The sequence below is a fragment of the Plecotus auritus genome (assembly GCF_963455305.1).
Source record: "Plecotus auritus genome assembly, chromosome: 1".
Classification (NCBI taxonomy): domain Eukaryota; kingdom Metazoa; phylum Chordata; class Mammalia; order Chiroptera; family Vespertilionidae; genus Plecotus; species Plecotus auritus.
The window spans coordinates 194,105,614-194,127,012 of record NC_137770.1 but is presented as its reverse complement, the minus strand read 5'-3'; the positions used below and the strand labels follow the sequence as shown (position 1 = coordinate 194,127,012).

General features: G+C 42.2%; 1 protein-coding gene across 2 annotated transcripts in view; it reads right to left on the bottom strand.

Annotated features, from left to right (window-relative positions):
- PRKG2 (protein kinase cGMP-dependent 2) overlaps window positions 1–18,996 on the bottom strand; it is a 97,367-nt gene extending 78,371 nt beyond the window's left edge. Inside the window, exons 1-2 of one of the 2 annotated variants that reach the window (XM_080668349.1) lie at window positions 18,782–18,996; window positions 5,562–6,035 (exon numbers count right to left, since the gene is read on the bottom strand). In XM_080668349.1, coding sequence (XP_080524475.1) covers window positions 5,562–6,022 — 461 coding nt within the window. In that variant the 5' untranslated portion in view covers window positions 6,023–6,035; window positions 18,782–18,996. The remainder of the gene's footprint in view (window positions 1–5,561; window positions 6,036–18,781) is intronic. The other variant, XM_080668348.1, reaches the window with a different exon arrangement.
- Window positions 18,997–21,399: the final 2,403 nt, after the last annotated feature.

Below are 21,399 nucleotides of genomic sequence, written 5' to 3'. Positions count from 1 at the left end.
CCCTATTGCAAACTTACACCAGGGCAGCACTTTCTGAAAGCATAATTTTCAGGGAGAAATAACAACAGCAGGAAGATGTTTGTAATCATACCAAAAAAAAAAAATTACAAATGTATCTATTCCCAATTATATATTTAATTTTTCCAAGGCTTCCCAGATAAAATGTGAAGAGTTCTCTACTTTTCATCTTGGAAAAGTGGTATACAGGAGTTGTTAGAAGAGACTTTAGATAGCAGGCTTTAATTCTGGTTCCAACATTAAAAATATCAAAATATAAAAGTGTCACCTTAGGCAAGTTAATCAATTCTGCATGCCTCAGTTTCTCACATATAAAATGGGGTTGATTATAATATCTACCTTATAGGTTTGTTGTAAGGATGATATGATCCAATATTTATGAAGTGTTCTGAGTGGCGCCTGGCACAGAACTAGTGATAAATAAATATTATTATTATAACTACTACTATTTTCCATAACACTCCTGTTCAATAAAGGAGCTACATTTCTATAATGCACATTCAAATGCTCAGCACCACTTTAGAAAGGGAGCACAAATAATAACTAACACACTCTTCCACACTCTGCTTCTGTGACTGATTTAAAAAGATGACTCACTGGCATTTTCTGCTTTTACCTATTCTGTTCCTGGGGTGGGAGCAACAAAGGAAAAGCATTGCCCTTCTGAAACAGAGTCAGCATCTGAAGTCAGATGGCAAGTCTTCATTTTATCTTTCCTTTCCCAAAGAACAATAGTTTCAAATGATAACTCAAATGTTCTCAGGGAAAAGGCAGACCAGCAACTTGCCAGATGTCTCTGATTAATTTGCCTGTGTTCCAGCAGACAGTCAACATAAGCTCCTAATTTTGCTCTGCTGGTGGTGAAGCTTGCTAAACGATGTCTACATAAACAGAAAATGTCATTTCAGGAAAACGGCTGACCTCTGGATACATGGTTGTCTTGGCCACAAGGCAGACTCAGACATGAACAAAAATGCTACCTGAACTTTCTCCCCTTCCTCTGCCATTGACAGTCAGGTCTCAGACCCTCCATATGTATCACAGTGTGTGCTATCAGATGAATCAAACCCATTCTCTGTGTTCTTTTCACAACATTCTGAGCTTTGAGGACCCCACACTCGGTGAACACTGATGCACTGTTAGGGTTAGGGTTAGGGTAAGCTCTGTTCAGCTCCGCTCGGAAGAAGCCAGGAAGCATGATCATTCTTCCTACCAATCCATAGAGCATGTCAAAATAAAGCAGACTGGTGCCCAGACTGGCCTGACTTGAGGCCTTAGAGCTTTGTGGGAAGTCTAGGAACATTGGGATTGTAAAGGGGAAGAACTGGTTTCAAAGTCAAGAATCTTGGATTCTAATCTTAGCTCTGCAATTCCCCTGCACCTGCTTCCTCACTTCTCCTGTAAGTGGGGTAGCCTAAAACAATCTCTAAGGTTCTAGCTCTAAAGTCCCCTATGTTCACCACAATAAATTTCAATCAGAGATCACACTGGTAAACTGTAGTGCTCTGACTCATCACGATTTATGACACTGTGGGAAGGCGGAGTACCTGGAATAGAAATGGGCCTCATGCCCACATAGTTGCACCCTTTTGAAGATCTGCCATGGTCAGTGGGAACAAAACCAAAGCACTACAAACTCTTATCATACTACACTGAAGGTTTAATGCAGCTTAAGAGTGATTCCACCTTGTGCCCACCTCGGTCTGACAGGCACGCACTCATTTTCTGTGGCTTTGTCCTAAAACCAAACACAGGTCTTATTTTGTCTATAAAGTTTTCCCAAACTTCACTAGGTCATTGTTTTCATCTCAGGGGATAGCGGTTATGGTAAAAAACAAACAAAAAAACACACATAATATAAAACTGCAATATCCAATACAGTAGCCATTAGACACATGTGGCTATTTACTGGTAATCTTTAAATTAATTAAAATTAAAAATTGAATTCCTCAGTGACCCTGGCCACATACTTCCAGTGCTCAACAGCCACATTTTGCCATCGGCTTCCATACTGGACAATATAGGTTACAGAACATTTCTAGCACTTCCAAAGTTCTATTGGACAACACTGAATAATTCTAGAACCTGCTCTTAAAAAGTTGACCCTTGAATTTTGCAAGAGACAGATTTCAAGGACTGCCCAATGGCAGTAGAGGACACAAATTCCTCCATATAAAGAAAGCAAGGAGAAGTAACTATGTATACAGTTTGAGCGACCCCTTCGGGACCTACAAGTACACTGGATGGGTAGAGGACAACACAGCTGGCGTGAGCAGGCTGCCTGGCAGTTGGTGAGATTGACTGGCCATTTATAATACATTTGAGCAGGGGCTCAGCAGTCTTACAGACTGCCGTGGCATGGATTGTAGGGTTTCTGGTGAATTATTGAATCTGAATCCTCAAATTGCCAGTCTACCATTTCCCCAAATGTTATTCTCTGGTTTCTGTCAGTACTTCCTGTCTCCCTACTCTTGTGGGTTGCAGGAGGGCTGAGTCTCCCCTCTCTTTCTTGCTCACTGTTAAGTATTCATCACAGACATCCTTTTTGAGAAAAAGACTGGAAAGCCTCTCTAGCTTTCAGATGCAGAGGGGAGGAAAGACTTTATCCAAAACGCAGTGGAGCTCAGGCAGCCGTGTCTCAGAGGTTTAGCATCGAATTATGAACCAGGAAGACATGGTTCCCAGTCAGGACACATGCCCGGGTTACGGTCTAGATCCCCAGTGTGAGGTGTGCAGGAGGCAGCCGATCAATGATTCTCTCTCATCACTGATGTTTCTATCTCTCTCTCCCTCTCCCTTCCTCTCTGAAATCAATAAAAAGATATATAGTTTTAAAATGTAGTGGACACATATTAGCAGAAATGAATTTTGTCATAAATTCAGCCAGGAAAGTTTATAAAAGTTGAACAAATAAAGTATGTGAACCTAAAAATAAATGAAGGAACAATTTTGATGGATATCTTAAATACTCTATTATCTAACAGCACTGGTGGGACACGTAGCCAAACCAATGGATACTGACATCATCCCTTTATCAGTGAATGATGCGCCCATCTTTTTAAATGATCTAACTTCTAGAAAATTGTTTCTTACACAATTGTTCATAGGCTGTATAAAAGATATATAAAAATATCCAAAGTTTACTCATGGCTTTTCTCTAAAACTGAAACTGTTTGAAAATGAAAAATGAATTTCAATATTGACCACTTTTTAAAAAATGGAAAATCTGATTATGTCACCTGTGTTTAGTCAGTTATTCCAGAGGTAAAGAGAGAGATATTTTGTAAGAAAAACTGAGGCACAAACTTCACACATGAGATACAAATCAGTTAACAAAAAAAGAGTGTCTCCCATATTCTAATTAATTTCCAATTTAGAACCACAAGGCTCTATAAAAGCACATGGGGAATATTAGGGCATGAATGATCTAGTTTGGCTTCCTGAGGACTTAATCATTAAATAATCAATGAGCTTGTTTCTTCATCATGACCTCAACACAGATTTATACCCATCTGGCTTGCTTTGATGATGAGGAGAATCATTGCTAAACCTTATTTAAGAGGTATAATGTCTTCGCTCTTCTGTGTCCCACTCACTATATAGACAGGTGGTTTGGCCCAGAAATAGACTGTGTATAACTGCTGATTTTCTTTGCCTGGTTATAACAAAGAATTACAAAGAAATATATTTATCCTGGATTGTTCAGTTGCCTAACACCAGGAGAATGGTGTTTTGCTTCAAGAAGGACATAAGTCTTTGGAACAAAATAATTGAACATAATCTCTGTTCAAGAGAAGAAATCTGGTGGAATATGTAGGGAGAGGGTGAAAGAAGATGAATTGCTTCAAATTCTCCTATACTTCTCCCAGATATACAAGCTCATTGCTATTTGAAAGATTTCTTTGTGTGTGGGTAAATAATATATTGTGCTTATTTACTAGTATATATATATATATATATATATATATATATATATATATGTATATATATATATATAGTAATAATACATAATATTTAATATTGCCAAATGTGCATATATCTCTGACATATCAGAAGAGAATACTGGATGATATTCAATTTTTTAAAAACAAGCGTAAGTTTGTAAAATTTATAATTTCTGAATTTGCATCATTAAAAATAAGTAATTATTAAAGGGAATAAATAAGACCTTTCTAAACCAACTATAATTAAAAATCTTGGCTTAAAAACACTCTGCTGAACTATCAGATTTCTTTCAGCCATAGAATAATATAACTAATAATCCAGCATGATTTGTTTCATTAGCAAATATTTATCAATCATTCACTATGTGTCAAGTAGAGTCAACAAATTGATTAATTTAACCTGCCTTTATATCTGTTGTCAAAATTAATCATTTATTCATTTAAGTCAGATGTTTTATCTTGATTTATATTACTTGTGTCAGTGAATAAATTAAAATTTGTTTTAATATCACAAATCTTGCATTTTTCAAGAGAGATCCAGGCTCAGCCAAGACATTATCAAGGCAAAAGATCTAATTTCAACTAATAAATACTCACTTAAAAATAATTCAGAAAGAAGACCCTACTCATGATGTTTCTAGTCAGTCTTTCCTGGTTAGGAAACTCAAACTTGAACCAGAAAAGAAATGTATACACACACACACACACACACACACACACACACACACCTATACACATACAAAATACAATGATGTGGTACATAGTTACCTATTCCTTTAAAAAATCCTTATCTTTAAAATTAATTCTAGCTTTTAATTGTTCCCAATGCCTGAAACGTCCTTTCCACCTTATGTTCCTTTTTCTCCTTTGGGTCTCAGTTAAAGGTCACCTCCTCAGCCAGGCCTCCAGGGCAATCCCAATTCTGTTGCCCCTTTACCCTTCTCTTCCCCTAATCCCAGATACCACCGACTATACCCATCATATCATTTATCCCAATTAATCATTAGACAATGTTTACTTGTTTCCATGTATACTATCTCTTGCTGAGAAAGGCTCTGTGTCTATTTATTCACTGATGTCTATTTAGCATCTAACAGTGGCTGGATGAAAGTAGCATAGTGCTCAATCTGAACTATGGGTGAATGAATGAATTCATCCAGTTCTGAAGCTCCAGCTTATTCCATTTTCATAACATTTGCATACTAAGTGCTAGTTAGTGGTTTCGCTATACATATTCATAATTCATTGTAATTTGTGTACACTTTTAAGTCCACTCCTATAGAAAGAAAGAAAGGAAGATGCCCTAAAACTACCTTTTCACTCCCATAGGGTTGTCAATATAACGGAAATGACTTTAGTAAACTCAGTTTTTCAGTTGTACATATCGCGAATCAACGTCCAAGCACAATTCATGCTTTAAAGAAAAGTTCTCCTTAAAGAGAGACCCTGTTGCAAAGCAAGACCATTTTACAAGTCTCTTTATCTCCAAATCTGAAAGGGTAATAATGCTCTTTACCACTGACAAGGCTTAATGAATATCACTCTAGTGTTTCATAATATTAAGGCTATCTGAGTCACAGGAATGTGGGAACTTCTTACCTGGAGTCCTTTCTGACTCTTGCTTTCTCAAAGGAAAATTCAGGGGGTTTGTTGAGGTCATAGGTTCGGGTTGTTGGCTCAGCAGACACCCCAGCCTTTGCTCCCCTCCTGCTGTGGAGAGAGACCAGCCCCGAGGTCTTCCGGTGCACCTCCAGAGGCACCCTGTCTGGAGAGGCCTGAAGCAGGCTGCCACCCTGGATGTGCACCACATCCTGCAGCTTGTTCAGCTGGATGCACTTGTTCTGCAGCTCCTCCGTGAGCTCCGCAATGGCCACAGTCTGCTTCGACAGCTGCTCCCGCAGTTCCTTCAAATGGTACTCCCGCTCCTGGATCTCCGCATCCTTCCTCCTCAGCTCTCTCTCCAGCTCTGTCACCTTGCTCCGCAGGGCATTGTAGGTGAGGTTCCCGGAGTGGCCATCTGGATGCTTGGGATGTTTGGGTTTCACTGAACCATTTCCCATTTTGCTCAAGGACCTGAGAGAGGGCACAGAATTGGGAGTTACCCAGTGGAGTTTCACGTCCTAACAGCCCCCTCACCACTCCTCTTATTCCCATCTGTTTCATAAATAGAAGCATAGATGTCATCATGGTTTGATAAATACTAAATCCCCCCCTGCTTCCAGAAGGAAAGTTATTGATCCATTCCTTTTATCCCTCCAGGAGGAGGAGTGGGCATTTGGTTTCACTGTACCCTGTCCCTTTGCTGGCACAAGTATCACACCTGAGCCATTTGCACAAATGGCCTGTGTTACCTGCTGTTCTCTTTGGTCATTCTCTCTGGACAGCTGTCAAAAGCATCACAACAGAGTTACGATTTGGAGTAAGCATGGCAGAGATAAAACACACCGGAGCAGCTACAGCAGCGGAGGCTTGGAAATGTCACAAGTCTCACAGCTCCCTGTGAGGCTACACTAAGGAACCCTCCCTGCATTTAGAAGATAACTGTGCGTCGCGGCAGGTTGCCCAAGACCAAACCAGAGAGGGTCGGACCTGCATTGCCACCATTTGTCCACCATCCAAAACTGAAATATCATTGCTGACATGTACACATAAGGAACTGTTTGACATTGAAATTGGGACTCAAAAGAACTTTTGGCCCAGAAAGAAACTCACTACAGACTGATCTATTTGCCTCTCAGCATATCCATTATTGCTTGTCTCATTTTCGGTTCTTATAAGTGTATTTCTAGTATCACATGATCTCACTCATCTAGGGGAAATAATGAACAACATAAACTGATGAACAAAAACAGACCCGGAGACAGGGAAGCATCGATGAGACTGTCAAACCTCAGAGGGAAGGTAGGGGAGGGTGGGGGTAAAGGGGAGAGATCAACCAAAGGACTTGTATGCATGCATATAAGCCCAACCAGTGGTCACGGACAACAGGGGGGTGGGGGGAGGGGTTTGGGATGGGGATGGGGGGATGAAGACAAATATGTGATACCTCAATCAATAAAGAAATTAAAAAAAAAAAGATAACACATCTGAATTCCAGGGCAGGAAGAGGCAGAGCTGGTGTGGCTTTATTAGCACTTTTCTCCTGCCCTGGGTACCTGTTAAGTTTTGCATGAAGAAGAAGAAAAAGAGGAGGGGGAGGGGGAGGAGGAGGAGGAGGAGGAGGGGGAGGAGGAGGAGAAACAAAATCTTCCGGATTGTGATTACTAGAAGGTAAAAGAGAGGTACGAAGATTCTTCTACATCCTTTACTTTTTATCCTGAAGCCAAGGTTGTCCATAAATGACGACCTATGGTATAAGGCTCCTTTTTTTTCCTGTTTGGAATATCCTCAGTGTAGGCCCCAAAGTGGCCCCATATCCAGTGAGTGAAAAGCAGATCATAAGTATGAGGAATGGTTTTAGTTGGTTTAGAAATATTTTGTAGTTCAATAGCTATGCATTTATTTTAACATTATTAGAAATACAGATGATGGGCACCACAAAGTTGGGATCTCATTGATATTACTGCTTAAGTGGAGGCTAAATTGGGTAACAGGCTTATTGAGTCAATTCAGTAAAAACAGAAAATAAATCATCTGCAGATAATAAGCACAAGTGAGCAAACTCAAAAAGAACTCTAAAGGGTGAAACTGGGAAAATACTGCTTTGATTAATTAGGATTCGTTTAAGTCATTTTAGGCTACCTATTTAAACTTCACACTTCGGCAGGTGCAGTTTTTGATAGCCATAACCAAAGCAGCATTATAACACTTGTAAACTAAGTTTAATTTCCTCTCATTATCTAATCAGAATAGATGAAATTTTGAAGTTATATAACCCATACATTCTTGCCCCTCTCTCCCTCCAAATTTCAAATTCAGAGAGAAATGAAATTCTTACACTGATTTCCCTGGCTTTACTAGAAAAATCATGACCTCCACAACAATAAAGATAGAGATAGAAAGATGTAAAACAGCCTCTAAGTTTCAAACAGATGCAGCCAAATGGCCAATGTAGGTTGCCTACGATGGATGGTACAGACAGAAAATAAAAGTACTTATAAAAGTAATCTTACGGCACTTAGATATTCTTCATAGAAGTCAAGTTCCAAGCAGTCATTAATGAATATGAGTCTCCAGAGAATTGCCTATATATGTTGCAACCTTTAAATATCTGTTGACTTGGCAGCATTTACTGTTCTTAGTAATTCAGAATACATAAAAAGGTTGAGGAGACTAGAATTCCAAGAGGATACTACTAGAATTCAAAGAAGTAGCCCTGGATACCCTTGTCTCCTGAAGAAGCAATTCAGAAGACATCAGACTGGGACCTAAGAATAACCTTGAATGAGATTCTGAATGACAGGCATGAGAAGGGTGCTCCCAAAGGCATCCAAAATTAATGTGTGCAAGTTTTTAGCATGCAGCTATGAGCCATCTTCTATATGCACATTTTTGGTACATGGACAAGCATTACTAAACCAAGGCAGGATGGAAGGAAGAGAGTTGGGGGGAAAGGAACTGCCCTATAAAAAGAAAACAAAACAAAAGTGAACACAAAAACTTTTAAATCTAACAGTAAACTAACAACTAATTTTTTGTTAACTAAGACCTGTCATGTACTATATCAGGGGCATAGTTCCATGAATTTGCCTTCAAATTTGACACAGAAAACAGTTTTAGAATTCTAAATATGGAAAGACTTAGAATCATTTTTGCTAATGGCATTCAAAACATTCTGTCCAATCCAACAATAATTTTATAAACCTAAAGTACGATTAAGTAGAAGATGTTAAATTCTCCCAAAACATCAACTATTATCTGGTCTTAATGGAATAAGATTGAAAGCTGTATAAATCTTTCAAGTTATTTACAATTCCAAAGAGGGGTGAAATGAAAGCAACTCATCTTTCAAGTCACTAATGTAGGATATGTAAGTTACCAAATGGCTCAATACTATGTCTGATTTCTTAGTGAGTTCACCCATTTCAATTTTTTTGTCCCTCAAGCCAAGGCTTCGGGTGTCTGGCTTCATAAAACCTAATTGGATTCACTCTGTTTCCTGTATCAGTCACTAAGACAGATAAGCTACTTCTCAAATATGTATTGCTAGCCACAAAGAGAAATGAACCACAGGATGTTGCTCCATCAATCTAGCAACTATAGGTTATTAGAATCATTCTTCTAATCAGAAGACAGCACATAAAGTAATAAGAAATGAGCTTGGAGATAAAGACCAGGATTTAAGATGAGCAATGAAGAGTGGCTATCCAGGGTAGAAAAACAATTTGCCTTCCCCAGCTATGCAACCTTCTATGAATTACTTAGATAGAATTATTGGTTTTCTAATCTAGAAAATAAATATAGTTATATCCATCTCGTATGGGTTACTATGAAGAGTATGTTAGTAAAGCATCAGGAGTAATATCTGACATGTAATAAGCACCAGGCAGCTCTTCTGCTAAGTGAAGAGACAAGGCACCTAGTGTCTCCTGTGAGGAAATGCCCAGAGGGGATCACCACTGGGTGGGACAATAGTCTAGTAAACTAGAGGTCTTTCAGACAGGAGGTCTTTACAAATGCAAATTATTCTCTTGAGGGGATCTTACTCTGCCTGAATTATATCTTCCATTAAGAAAAGAAATCATTGGGATGGGCTCTACATTTTCACTCCAAATAAAATTCTCTAAAAAAGGAAAAAGAAAGAAGTCATTCTGAAACAAACAGCCTGAGAAACCTTCTCTGTTAAGGGAAGCCCACCAAACGATGGAGACCAGAAAGCTTCAGGAATGGCCTAGCCCAGGGTGCAGGACCGTGGGGACTCTTCCTTTGTAATGCCCTCATGAGGCCTCTATCTACTTACACATACTCCTTATTCCAAAAGGAACCACCTAATTATCTTTGAAGGCAACACAAAAAGACATGGTTCACTGTGAAAGCAGTATTCTGCAGTCTGGGACAGGAGAGAGGAACAGAATGGGAAATGGCATTTAGCAAGAAGAGAGGAAAACTATACAAAATTATCCATTATTATTACATTACTTTACTATTTAGGAAATGTCATGCATAAAAGGTAACTAGAAAAGACTCAGGAGAAGCAACACTTTCTTGTGAGGTTCCTGCAGGCAGATTGACACCTGGCAGCCAGTGTGGGAGGAATCAGGATTTCTTGTCTGTTTTTCCTCCCGTCCTAAAGTAGCTAGTAACCAACATCTTGGCTTTGATCTAGAAAATATCTATTTCTCGCTCTACCCATCTGGAGTCTGATATAAAAATACACACACACATTTTTGCATATCTGTAAATATGATACATGGTATAGTACTGGCTAAGGTTATAGAGCCAGAGTCCCAATCCAAGCACTTGCACTTAATATTTATATGACCTTGGGCATGATTTGGGGGTTGAGTGTCAATAATAGAAGAGAGAGATAAACACATAGATTGATCAATAGGCAGACAGATAAAATATTGTTGCATACACTGAGTGGCCAGATTATTATGATCTCTGAACGCATAATAATCTGGCCACTCAGTATATATCCTATATAATAAAAGGCTAATATGCAAATTGTTCCCTCGACCAGGAGTTCGACCAGCAGGCAGGCTGGCCAACCGCCCATGTCCCCTCCCCCTGGCCAGGCTGCCAGACCCCACCCATGCACGAATTCATGCACCGGGCCTCTAATATTCGTGCCCGGAGGTAGGGGGAGGAGAGGGTGTCCCTCAGCCCAGCCAGCACCCTCTCCAATCTGGGACCCCGTGAGGAATGTCTGACTGCCCGTTTAGGCCCGATCCTACCGGGATCGGGCCTAAACGGGCAGTCGGACATCCCTATCACAATCCAGGACTGCTGGCTCCCAACTGCTCGCCTGCCTGCCTTCCTGATTGCCCCTAACCGCTTCTGCCTGCCAGCCTGATCACCCCCTAACCACTCCCCTGCCAGCCTGATTGATGCCTAACTGCTCCACTGACAGCCTGCTTGCCCCTAACTGCCCTCCCCTGCAGGCCTGGTCACCCCTAACTGCCCTTCCCTGCAGGCCTGGTCACCCCCAACTGCTCTCCCCTGCAGGCCTGGGTCCCCCCTAACTGTCCTTCCCTGCAGGCCCAGTCACCCCCAACGTCCCTCCTCTGCCAGCCTGGTCACCCCTAACTGCCCTCCCCTGCAAGCTTGATTGCCCTCAACTGCCCTCCCTTGCAGGCCTGGTCCCTCCCAACTGCCCCCCCCCTGCTGGCCTGATTGCCCACAACTGCCCTCCCTTGCAGGCCTGGTCCCTTCCAACTGCCCTCCCCTGCTGCCCATCTTGTGTTGGCCATCTTGTGTCCACATGGGGGCAGGATCTTTGACCACAGAGGGGCAGCCATCTTGTGTGTTGGAGTGATGCATATTACTCTTTTATTAGATAGGATAGAGGTCTGGTGCATGGGTGGGGGCCAGCTGGTTTGCCCTGAAGGGTGTCCTGGATAAGGGTGGAGGTTCCCTTGGGGTGTGGGGTGGCCTGGGCAAGGGGCTTCTGGTGGTTCGCAGGCCGGCCACCCAAGCAGAGGCCCTGGTATCTGGGATTTATTTATCTTCTACAATTGAAACTTTGTAGCCTGGAGCAGAGCCAAGCCTTCTGCTCGCTCCATGGTGGCAGCCATTTTTGTTGGGATTTATTTACCTTCTATAATTGAAACTTTGTATCCTGGGGTGGGCCGGCCAGGGAGTGTGGAAAGCTTGGCTTCCTCCATGGCCAGGGAAAACCAAGCCTCCCTCCTGCTCTCTCTGTGGCCACAGCTATCTTGGTTGGGTTAATTTGCATACTCACTCCTGATTGGCTGGTGGGTGTGGCTTGTGTGTGGCTGGAGGGTGTGGCAGAGTGATGGTTAATTTGCATATTACTCTTCTATTAGATAGGATACACACACACATACACACTGAGTGGCCAGATTATTATGCGTTCAGAGATCATAATAATCTGGCCACTCAGTGTATTATTGAGAGCTGTTAGAGGGTTAAATTAGATAAGCCATGATAAGAATTTAGCACAGTGCCTGACATATAGTATGTGTTTAATAAATATTAAATATTACTATTATTATTGTTGCAACATTATTTATCCAACAAAATAATTCATCTTAGTAGAAAATCACATTGCTCAAAAATATGTACTAAGCCAAGGCAATATTATAAAAGAACAAAGTCAGAGTGCTGGTACTACCAGGTTTCATGACTTACTATAAAGCTGCAATAATCAAGACAGTGGTATTGGTGAAATAATAGACAAATAGAACAATGGAACAAAATAGAGAACCCTGAAAATGGACCCAAACAAATGCAGTCAACTGACCTTTGACAAAGGAACAAAGGCAATTCAATGGAAAAAAAGATGGTTCTTTTAGCAAGTTGTTTTGGAACAACTAGACATCCTACATGTAAAAAAAAATGAGTCTAGACCAGGGGTGGGCAAACTTTTTGACTCGAGGGCCACAATGGGTTCTTAAACTGGACCGGAGGGCCGGAACAAAAGCATGGATGGAGTGTTTGTGTGAACTAATATAAATTCAAAGTAAAGGAGCGGAGGGGAGAGCAAGAGAACCGGATAGAACAGCCGGATCCGGCCCGCGGGCCGTAGTTTGCCCAAGGCTGGTCTAGACACAGACCTTAAATCTCTCACAAAAATTAGCTCAAAATGGATCAAAGACCTAAATATAAAACACAAAACTATAAAATGCAGAAGAAAATCTAAGTGATCTTGGGTTTAATGATGTTTTTATTTTTATTTATTTATTTTTAAATATATTTTTATTGATTCAGAGAGGAAGGGAGAGGGAGAGAGAGAGATAGAAACATCTATGATGAGAATCATTGATTAGCTGCCTCCTGCACGCTCCCTACTGGGGATCGAGCCTGCAACCAGGCATATGCCCTTGACCGGAATCAAATCCCAAACCCTTCAGTCCACAGGCCTACGCTTTATCCACTGAGCCAAACCAGCTAGAGCTAATAATGTTTTTAGATAAAACATCCAAGGCACAGACTATGAAAAATGGATATGTTGGACTTAATTAAAATTAAAAATGTCTCCTCTGCAAAAGACTCTATTCAGAAATGGAACAATAGTCATAGACGGAAGAAAGTATTTGCAAAACATATATCAAATAAAGGACTGGTATCCACAATATACACAGAACTCTTAACACTCAACATGGTGAATACATGTCTTTCTTTATACATTTGTCCAATCCCATAGGAAACAAATAACTGCTGAATAATGGGAAAAAATAGAAACAGACACCTCACCACAGAAGATACACATGTGGTAAATAAGGATATGAAAAGATACTCAACATCATATGTAGTTAGATAATCTCAAATTAAAACAACAGTGAGATACCACTACACACCTATTAGGAACACTGACAACACCGAACAATTAAGAGGATGTGGAGCAGCAGGAATTCTCATTCATTGCTAGTGGGAATGTGAAATGACACAGCCACTTGGGAAAACAGTTGGCACTTTCTCACCAAGTTAATAATCATACAATCTAGCAATCATGTTCTTTGGTATTTATGCAACTGGTATGAAAACATGCCAAAATCTGTACATGGATGTTTATAGCAGCTTTTTCATCATTGCCACAACTTAAAAGCAACCAAGATGTCCTTCAAATGGATAGATGGATAAACAAACTGGTAGATCCAGACAAGTAAATACTATGCAGTATGCAAAGCAATAACTATCCTATCTAATAAAAGAGTAATATGCAAATTGACCATCACTCCAACACACAAGATGGCTGCCCTCATGTGGACACAAGATGGCCGCCACAAGATGGCCAGCAGGGGAGGGCAGTTGGGAGGGACTAGGCCTGCAAGGGAGGGCTATTGTGGGTGATCAGGCCAGCAGGGGAGGGCAGTTAGGGGTGATCAGGCCTGCAAGGGAGGGCAGTTGGGGGCGATCAAGCCTGAAGGAGAGGGCAGTTAGGGGTGACCAGGCCAGCAGGGAAGGGCAGTTAGGGGTGACCAGGCCTGCAGGGAAGGGCAGTTAGGGGTGACCAGGCCTGCAGGAGAGAGCAGCTGGGGGCGGGGGGACCAGGCCTGTAGGGGAGGGCAGTTAGGGGCAAACAGGCTGGCAGGGGAGCAGTTAGGCATCAATCAGGCTGGCAGGGGAGTGGTTAGGGGGTGATCAGGCTGGCAGGCAGAAGTGGTTGGGGCAATCAGGAAAGCAGGCAGGTGAGCGGTTGGGAGCCAGCAGTCTTGGATTGTGAGAGGTATGTCCAACTTCCCTTATAGGCCTGATCCCAGTAGGCCCGATCTGGGACCCATTTAGGCCTGATCTGGGACCTCTTGAGGAATGTCCGACTGCCCGTTTAGGCCCGATCCACCGGGATTGGGCCTAAACGAGCAGTCGGACATTCCTCTAGGGGTCCCAGATTGGAGAGGGTGCAGGCTGGGCTGAGGGACACACACCCCCGTGCACAAATTTCGTGCACCGGGCCTCTAGTCAAGCTATAAAAAGACATGGAGGAACTTTACATGACTATTACTAAGAGGAAGAAGTCAACCTGAGAAACCTACATACTGAATGAGTACAACTATATGACATTCTGGAAATGAAAATTCTTGGAGACAGTAAAAAGAGCAGCGGTTGCCAAGAACTTGGGGAGAGGGAGGAAGGAATGAAGAGGTGAGCACAGGGCAATTGTAGGGCAGTGCCACTATTCTGTCTGATATGGTAATGGTGGATACATGTCTTCGTACATTTGTCCAAACCCATAGAATATACAGCACAAAGAATGAATACTGTTGTAAAATATGTACTTTAGTTAATAATGATGTATCAGTATTGGTTCATCGATTATGACAAATGTACCACAGTAACACAAGATGTTAAGAATAGGGGAAGGGGCGGCACACGGGGAGTATATGAGAACTCTGTACTTTTTACCTAATTTTTCTACAAACTTAAAACTGCTCTAAAGATTAAAGGCTATTATTAAAAACACACACACATACAAAAAAAAACACACAAAAACATGTACTAAGGAGTGAATGCAAGGACGTTAATAGCATAGTCAGGAAAAGGCGGAAATACATGAGGCATAGAGAGAGAAGAGGAATGAAGCTGAAAAACTTCATCATATCCCATGTTACGGTATGAGAATTTTAGTGTAGGTCAAGTTTATTTCAAGTGATATGGTCAGATTTGGCCTTTAGAAAAATAACTTTCTTGGCAACAAATATGGAACGGAGTGAAAAGAGTCTAGAGGAAGAAAATGTAAAAGGCAATTGCACCAATCCAAGTAGCAGGTGATGGGACCGGATTATGGCCAGGGTTCCAATCTTATTCTAATGCCTGGAACTTTTTGAACTAAAGAAAAAAATGAATCATCTCCATGGTAGTCAGAAGAGAAAAACATTATCATAAGAAATTGGTAAAAAGCTACGGCTACAGATAACTTTGAAATTTCCTTCCCTTCACTAAATCATGAAAAGTAGAATAGATTCTTTTTCATGATATGGGCAGTGTAGCCTGGAAGCAGAGGAGTGATTATACAGGCTTTTATAGACAGTCTCCTAAGAACATACGAAACATACATTTGGTGTTATCCTTAACTTGGTTTCACCAGAGTTCTTTTAGAAAATAATTAACCATCTTTGAATATATAAATCCCTGCTTCTCCTCCCTGAAGCAAACCACACAGTTTTCCTTTTGTGAAATAACGCAATTCCATTATCACTGCCACAATTAAAACATCTGTCTATCTGATCTTGTGACCACTGACCTGGGACTCATGTTAGAATCTACTGCATGTTTTCTCTGTCCAAAGCATCTAATCTGGAGAGTAATTTTTTCTTGTTAGGCAGTCAGACAAGCTTCTCATTGAACCAGTTCCAGCTACTCCAAAGGTTGACTATCTTTTTGAAGTGCCCCTTCCCCCAGCAGAATGTTCACAGTGAATTTTATAACTGCCACATATCCTATATTCTCACTGCCAAATTTGGTGGCATTCTATTCAGCTACTTTTTGATGATACAGTATCAGATAAAGAGGCAAACACGGAGAAGTGTAATTTTATAGATGTAGGTCAGGAGATTGTAGCTTATAGAATCTGAGTAGTGATAAGCAGAAACAATAAAGATTTGGAAGTTTCCATCGTGGCAAATGGGTAAGAGGTGTTGTCATTAACTCAAATGAGGGGCAGACTTTAAAGGATAAGTTTAATTTTGGACACCCTCAGTTTGAAGGACCTGTGGAAATTTTAGGATTGAGGAGTTCAGTAGGCAGTAAGAAATTAAGGACTAGAAAATGAGAAGAGGGGAACTGAAAATATGTAGCAATCATTGAGACAGAAGTAGAGACTGAAGAAGTAGATGAAAGTGCCCAGGAGATTGGCAATGAGGAGAGGAAGAATGTCTAGGTCTATATGAAGTTTGAAAGAGAAACTACAGATAGGGTAAAAAGAAGCTATTATTTTGGTAAAAGTGAGAGAGGATCTGGAGGGATTAATAGGAAAGAATGAAAATGGTGGAAGGAATACTGCAGGGGCAGAATCTCTAAATGTGGTAATTCAATGGGGAGTCAAAAAATGATTCCAATGTTTTGATCTAACAAGGCTCGGAGGAAGGTAGTACTATGAACTCATTCATTCATTAAAAACAATGAATAGAGTACAATGTATGGGCTAGGTACTGTGACGTGGACCAAAGTCCAGGGAATGAGCATGTTTTATGACAAAGTAATGAATCTTCCTGTGTTGAGTTTGAGTGTCTCTGAATCATGAAGGTGAAAATGTCTAGCAGATAGTAACCAAGAAGAAAGGTCAAGGCAAGAGATCTCTTCACAGAGGTAAGAATTGAAGTGCCATTCAAAAATGAGATGACTCAGGGAGAGAAGAAAGAAACACTTCTCTCGTTATGCACATATACTTAGACAATTATCTATAGATAAATAGGACAAGGAGAGAAACAACAAAGAGGGAGAAAGTATAGTTGTATAATTAAGAGATCTAGGAAGAAGTATCATGGAGGCAATGAAGATAACATTTTCAAGAGGTGAGCAGGCTGCAATTCATACCCCACAGACATATAAAAAAAAAATTGAGATAAGAGGGGGAAAACACTGAATTTAGCCTTCATGAGAGAGTTAGGACAAAGGACCATGGGAAGAGCCGGTGCTCAGAGTATGGATTTTTCGGATAGTGGAAACGAGAGTTCTTTGTAAGGCCACAATGAAAACAGGGGGGAAGGAGATCATTAATAGGAAAATGGTCTAGATCAGCCGTTCTCAACCTTTTTCATCTCAAGGCATACATAAACTAATTACTAAAATTCTGCAGCACACCCAAAATCATATTATATATTTTAGTGATCTGACAAAAAAAAAAATAAGTATAATTGTGATTCATTCACACAGGATGGCTATTGTGTTGGCTGTTGTCATTTTTTTTTTAATTTTACAATCTAAGGGGAAAGAGGTAAGTGCCCCTTACTAAACACACTGTTTAAAAAAATATTGTTTTTAGCATGTATGGGAGTGGGGTGGGGGTGGGGGGCAATGGTAAGATATGTACACATATAATACCTTAATAAAAATTTGAAAAAAAAAATATTGTTTTTAAATATCCTCGCGGCACTGGGGTTGAAAATAACTGGCCTAAGGAAGCAAGACAATAAGGATCAAAAGAATTGGGCAATAATCAGGCAGCAAATGCCTTCACTCTGAGGTGAATTAACTTCACTTGTAAGGACTTCAGAACTCTGAAGTGGAGTGTTTCCCATAAAAGAGAAAGATCTCTTTGCACTATCTTTTTTATGTCTTTTATTCTTAGGTGCACAATGTTCCAATGGCCTCCAGTTCCCAAAGAGAACTCTCCAGTTATATTAGCTCCTCCTGTATAAAATTAGGCAACAGATGCTGTATGTATGTGGGATGATCACCTTGCAAAGAAGAAACTTGCAAAAAAGAGACAATAATTTCTAAGGAACTGTGGGGGAGGGGCAGGCGTATGTTGCTCTCTTATTAAAAAAAAAAAAAAAAATCTCCGGGAACTTCAGGGACAAGATGAAAATAAGGAAGCCAAGGAATCTGTCAGACCTTTCTACCTGTTAATTCTGCCTGCGTTTTTTTTCTATTCTCAAATGTACCCTAGTTTTTTTGTTTTTGTTTTTTGTTTGTGTGTTTTTTTCAAAATCGAACTCCTTGCTGTTTTCTCTCTCATTCCCAAGTGGCTGATTTATTGTCTTTATGTGTTTGCTCTTGTTTCTTCGTCACCTGGAAATACAGAGCAAGAAATGTGAAAGCGCCTCACGGTGCTGGGAGTGCCACAGGACACCCACACAAGTTTACAAGGACTCCTAAAGTCCTTGCCCAAGTACTGTCTTCTAGCAGCTACCCAGAGCCCCAAGCAGCAGAGCCCCAAGAAGCGGAGCCCGGAGCGCACGCCTTGACAGCAGCGCAAGCCCCCAGCCCACAGCAAGACTCCAGGGCTGCTCCGGGCTAACTGCTGGAAACCTGAGAAACCCCCACTGGGGCTGAGCTCTCCCCGCCCGCCCCTAGCCGAGCTGCTTAAAATGAAGTAGCCTTCCCTGCCTCCAGGAGCTCACCAAAGGCTGCCACACCAAGCGAACGCAACGTCTGCACGCTTCCACACGCAAACAGCACAGGCACGAGACCGGCTGGGTGTGGAACAGAGGCGCAGGGCGTGCAAGGCTCGCACAGCAGGCACACGCGCGCGTCCCCGACCCCGTCCCTCCCGGCGCTCCCCGGCGCCCGAACCCCCAGCCCGCGAAGCTCACCAGGCAGCCGGGTAACTTTCCAGGTGCGCAGCTGGTCACCCCGAGCGGCCGCCCCTGCGTCTCGGCGTCCTCTCCCACGCCGCCCTCCCCAGCAGCCTTCAGCGCCCGATCCGAGGGCAGGTCGGCTCAGCCCACCCGGGCCGTGCGCAGGACGCGCCGCGCGGGCCCGGGGCTGCGGGCACCGCCGCTAGGGCTACTCGGAGCCGGGGCAGCGCGGGCTGGCGGGCGTGCGCGCTGCGGACAGGAGCTGCGGCGGCGTCGGTGCTGCCGCCAGGCGCCTCCGCGGGGGCCGGTGCAGAGGAGTCGCGCTCAAGGAGGGAGGGGAGGGAAAGAGGGAGGAGTGGAGGAAAAGGAGGGGGCAGGGGTCAGCCCGGCTTTGGCGTGGAAGAGCAGGGAGCCCGCCTCCCTAAAAGTGGGGTCACTCGCACGCGTACCCACACCAGCATGAACCTTTACTCCGGAGCCCAGCCGGCTGCGATAGCCGCAATCTGCACTTTATACCCTATACCTTCCAGAGTGAGGCAACTTAAGTACAGAGATAACATCGTGGTTGTAAGCATTTTTCCCCATGTTGTTATTATTTCTATTTCAAGTGTGTGGGACGAGGGGAGAGGAAAGTTCTGGGAGGTGTACCTCTTTCCGCCCCCTCCCTTTCGCGCCACCCCTCCGGTCTGTTTTCCCTGCAGGCGCTCTCCCACCTCGCCTTCCCTCCCAGAGCGCAAACAGGCACACATATCCCGGGTGTGCCCTCCTCTGTCACACCAGTGCCCTTCTGGAAGATAATGTGACCCCGGAGAGCTTGGCAACGCGCTCTTCCCTGACTCTGAAGCCATAACTTGATCCAGTTCGCCAATTCACGTGATGAAATTATACCTTCCTTCTGAATCTGAAGGTTTTTTGGCAGGGAGTTTTCTTGATCACCCAAGCTCTCCCTGTCGCCTTTTGATTACATGTTTTTTTCCTGAGGCTTGCACTACGGTTTTCTAAATATATGTATACTCCACCGCATTATTTGCTGTGCTCTGGAGCTGTGAGACCTTCCTGTGGCTTTCTCCCTTTCCTCTTGCCCCCCGAGGAATCTCGCTGGCAAATCCAGGAGGACAAGGGCAGTTTAGTGTTGAGGAATGGGAAGTACAGTGAGGGTCTATTCTCCACTGTGCTGGAGAATGTTAGAACCCAACTCTCTTGGGTTTTAAGCCACGTGGTGGCAGTGGGGCTAATGTAACACCAGTTGGCACAAGTATATACAAAAACATATAGAAATGAGGCCCACGTAAACATGTCGAATGGGGCCATTAAATTTCAGAGGAAGAAGAATGTAGTCCTGTTTGTTTTTGTGCTAACTGGAAAAAAATAAGAAAAAAAAATACAAGGTGCTTTTCATAAACATGTGCCATTTTATACAGGCCTTCAAAATAGCCCAACCAGAACAAATGGGGATGGGGAAGAATTCCACAGGAAAAGGGAAAGTAGTTAAGTCATTGTTAAATCACTATAACAATGGACTTTTTTTTTAAGTCAGTGAACTAGATGTTTATATACAATTTAACAGCAAAGAAGATAAAATCAGAGATTTTCAAAGTCCATCCATTTCATTTAGTCCAGTTTCTTTGGAGAGGGGGAGTTAGAAAGAACTGTGGGTTGCTAATAAATGGATCCCAAAATTTGATGTATTTGGGTCAAAGCTTCTATTTTTTTAATGAAATAAAATAAAAATACCAGAGTACATTTCACATAGTAACAGCATGCTCTATAAATCTTTCATTTCAGTTAAATATGTATGTACTGGGTCAACCATGTAATATGTATTTTCTTAATGTTCCTTAAGGTAAAAACTTGAAAGCCATTGATGTAGTACAGGCTGCTGCCCAGGGCCACCCAACTGGTTAGCGTTGAGAGGGAACATAGCTTCTTTCACACCAATCCTGTGCTTGGTCAGCACCACCACACTGAATTGTAGAGAACAAGGAGGAGGGCAAGGGGAAGAGAAGGAGAAAAATGTGCCTGAGCAGCTCCTAGGCCTCAGGTCTGGTGCTAAATGTGGGGATGTAATGGTGAACAAAATCAACCTGTGGTCTCTGCAGTTTAGAATCTACAGACCAGTGGGGGAAAGAGACATCAAGCCAATAAATACAAAAGAAACTGTATATGTGATAAATGCTATGAAGGAAAATATGAGAGTTAGAAATATGTGGTCATAATTTAGATGTGGGAGGCTGCAATTAATAATTAACTCGATTTAAAGTTTCTTGAATGATAAGGACATTTATAGTTTCATATGACTAGAAGTTCTAAGGTCGAGAGGCTTTAGCTGGTGAACTCAGCAATTCAGTGATGTCAGGGAAGGCCCAGGCTGATTCCGTTTTCCCCCTCTCATCTCCCAGGTTCCCAGGATGGCTGCAACAGCCCCCCTTATGATAGCCAGTCCTGCCAATGACCAATGGTAGCAGAGTGTGTCTCCTTTCAAGAGTGAGGAAATCTATCTCATAAGCTCCTAGTAGATGTCTTCTCACCTGCCATTAGTTCAAACCAAGTCCCATGCCCATGCCTAAATGCTAGGAATCGATGGAGGATAACTGTAATTGCCTTAAATTCTTCATCATTTATCCCTGAAGTCT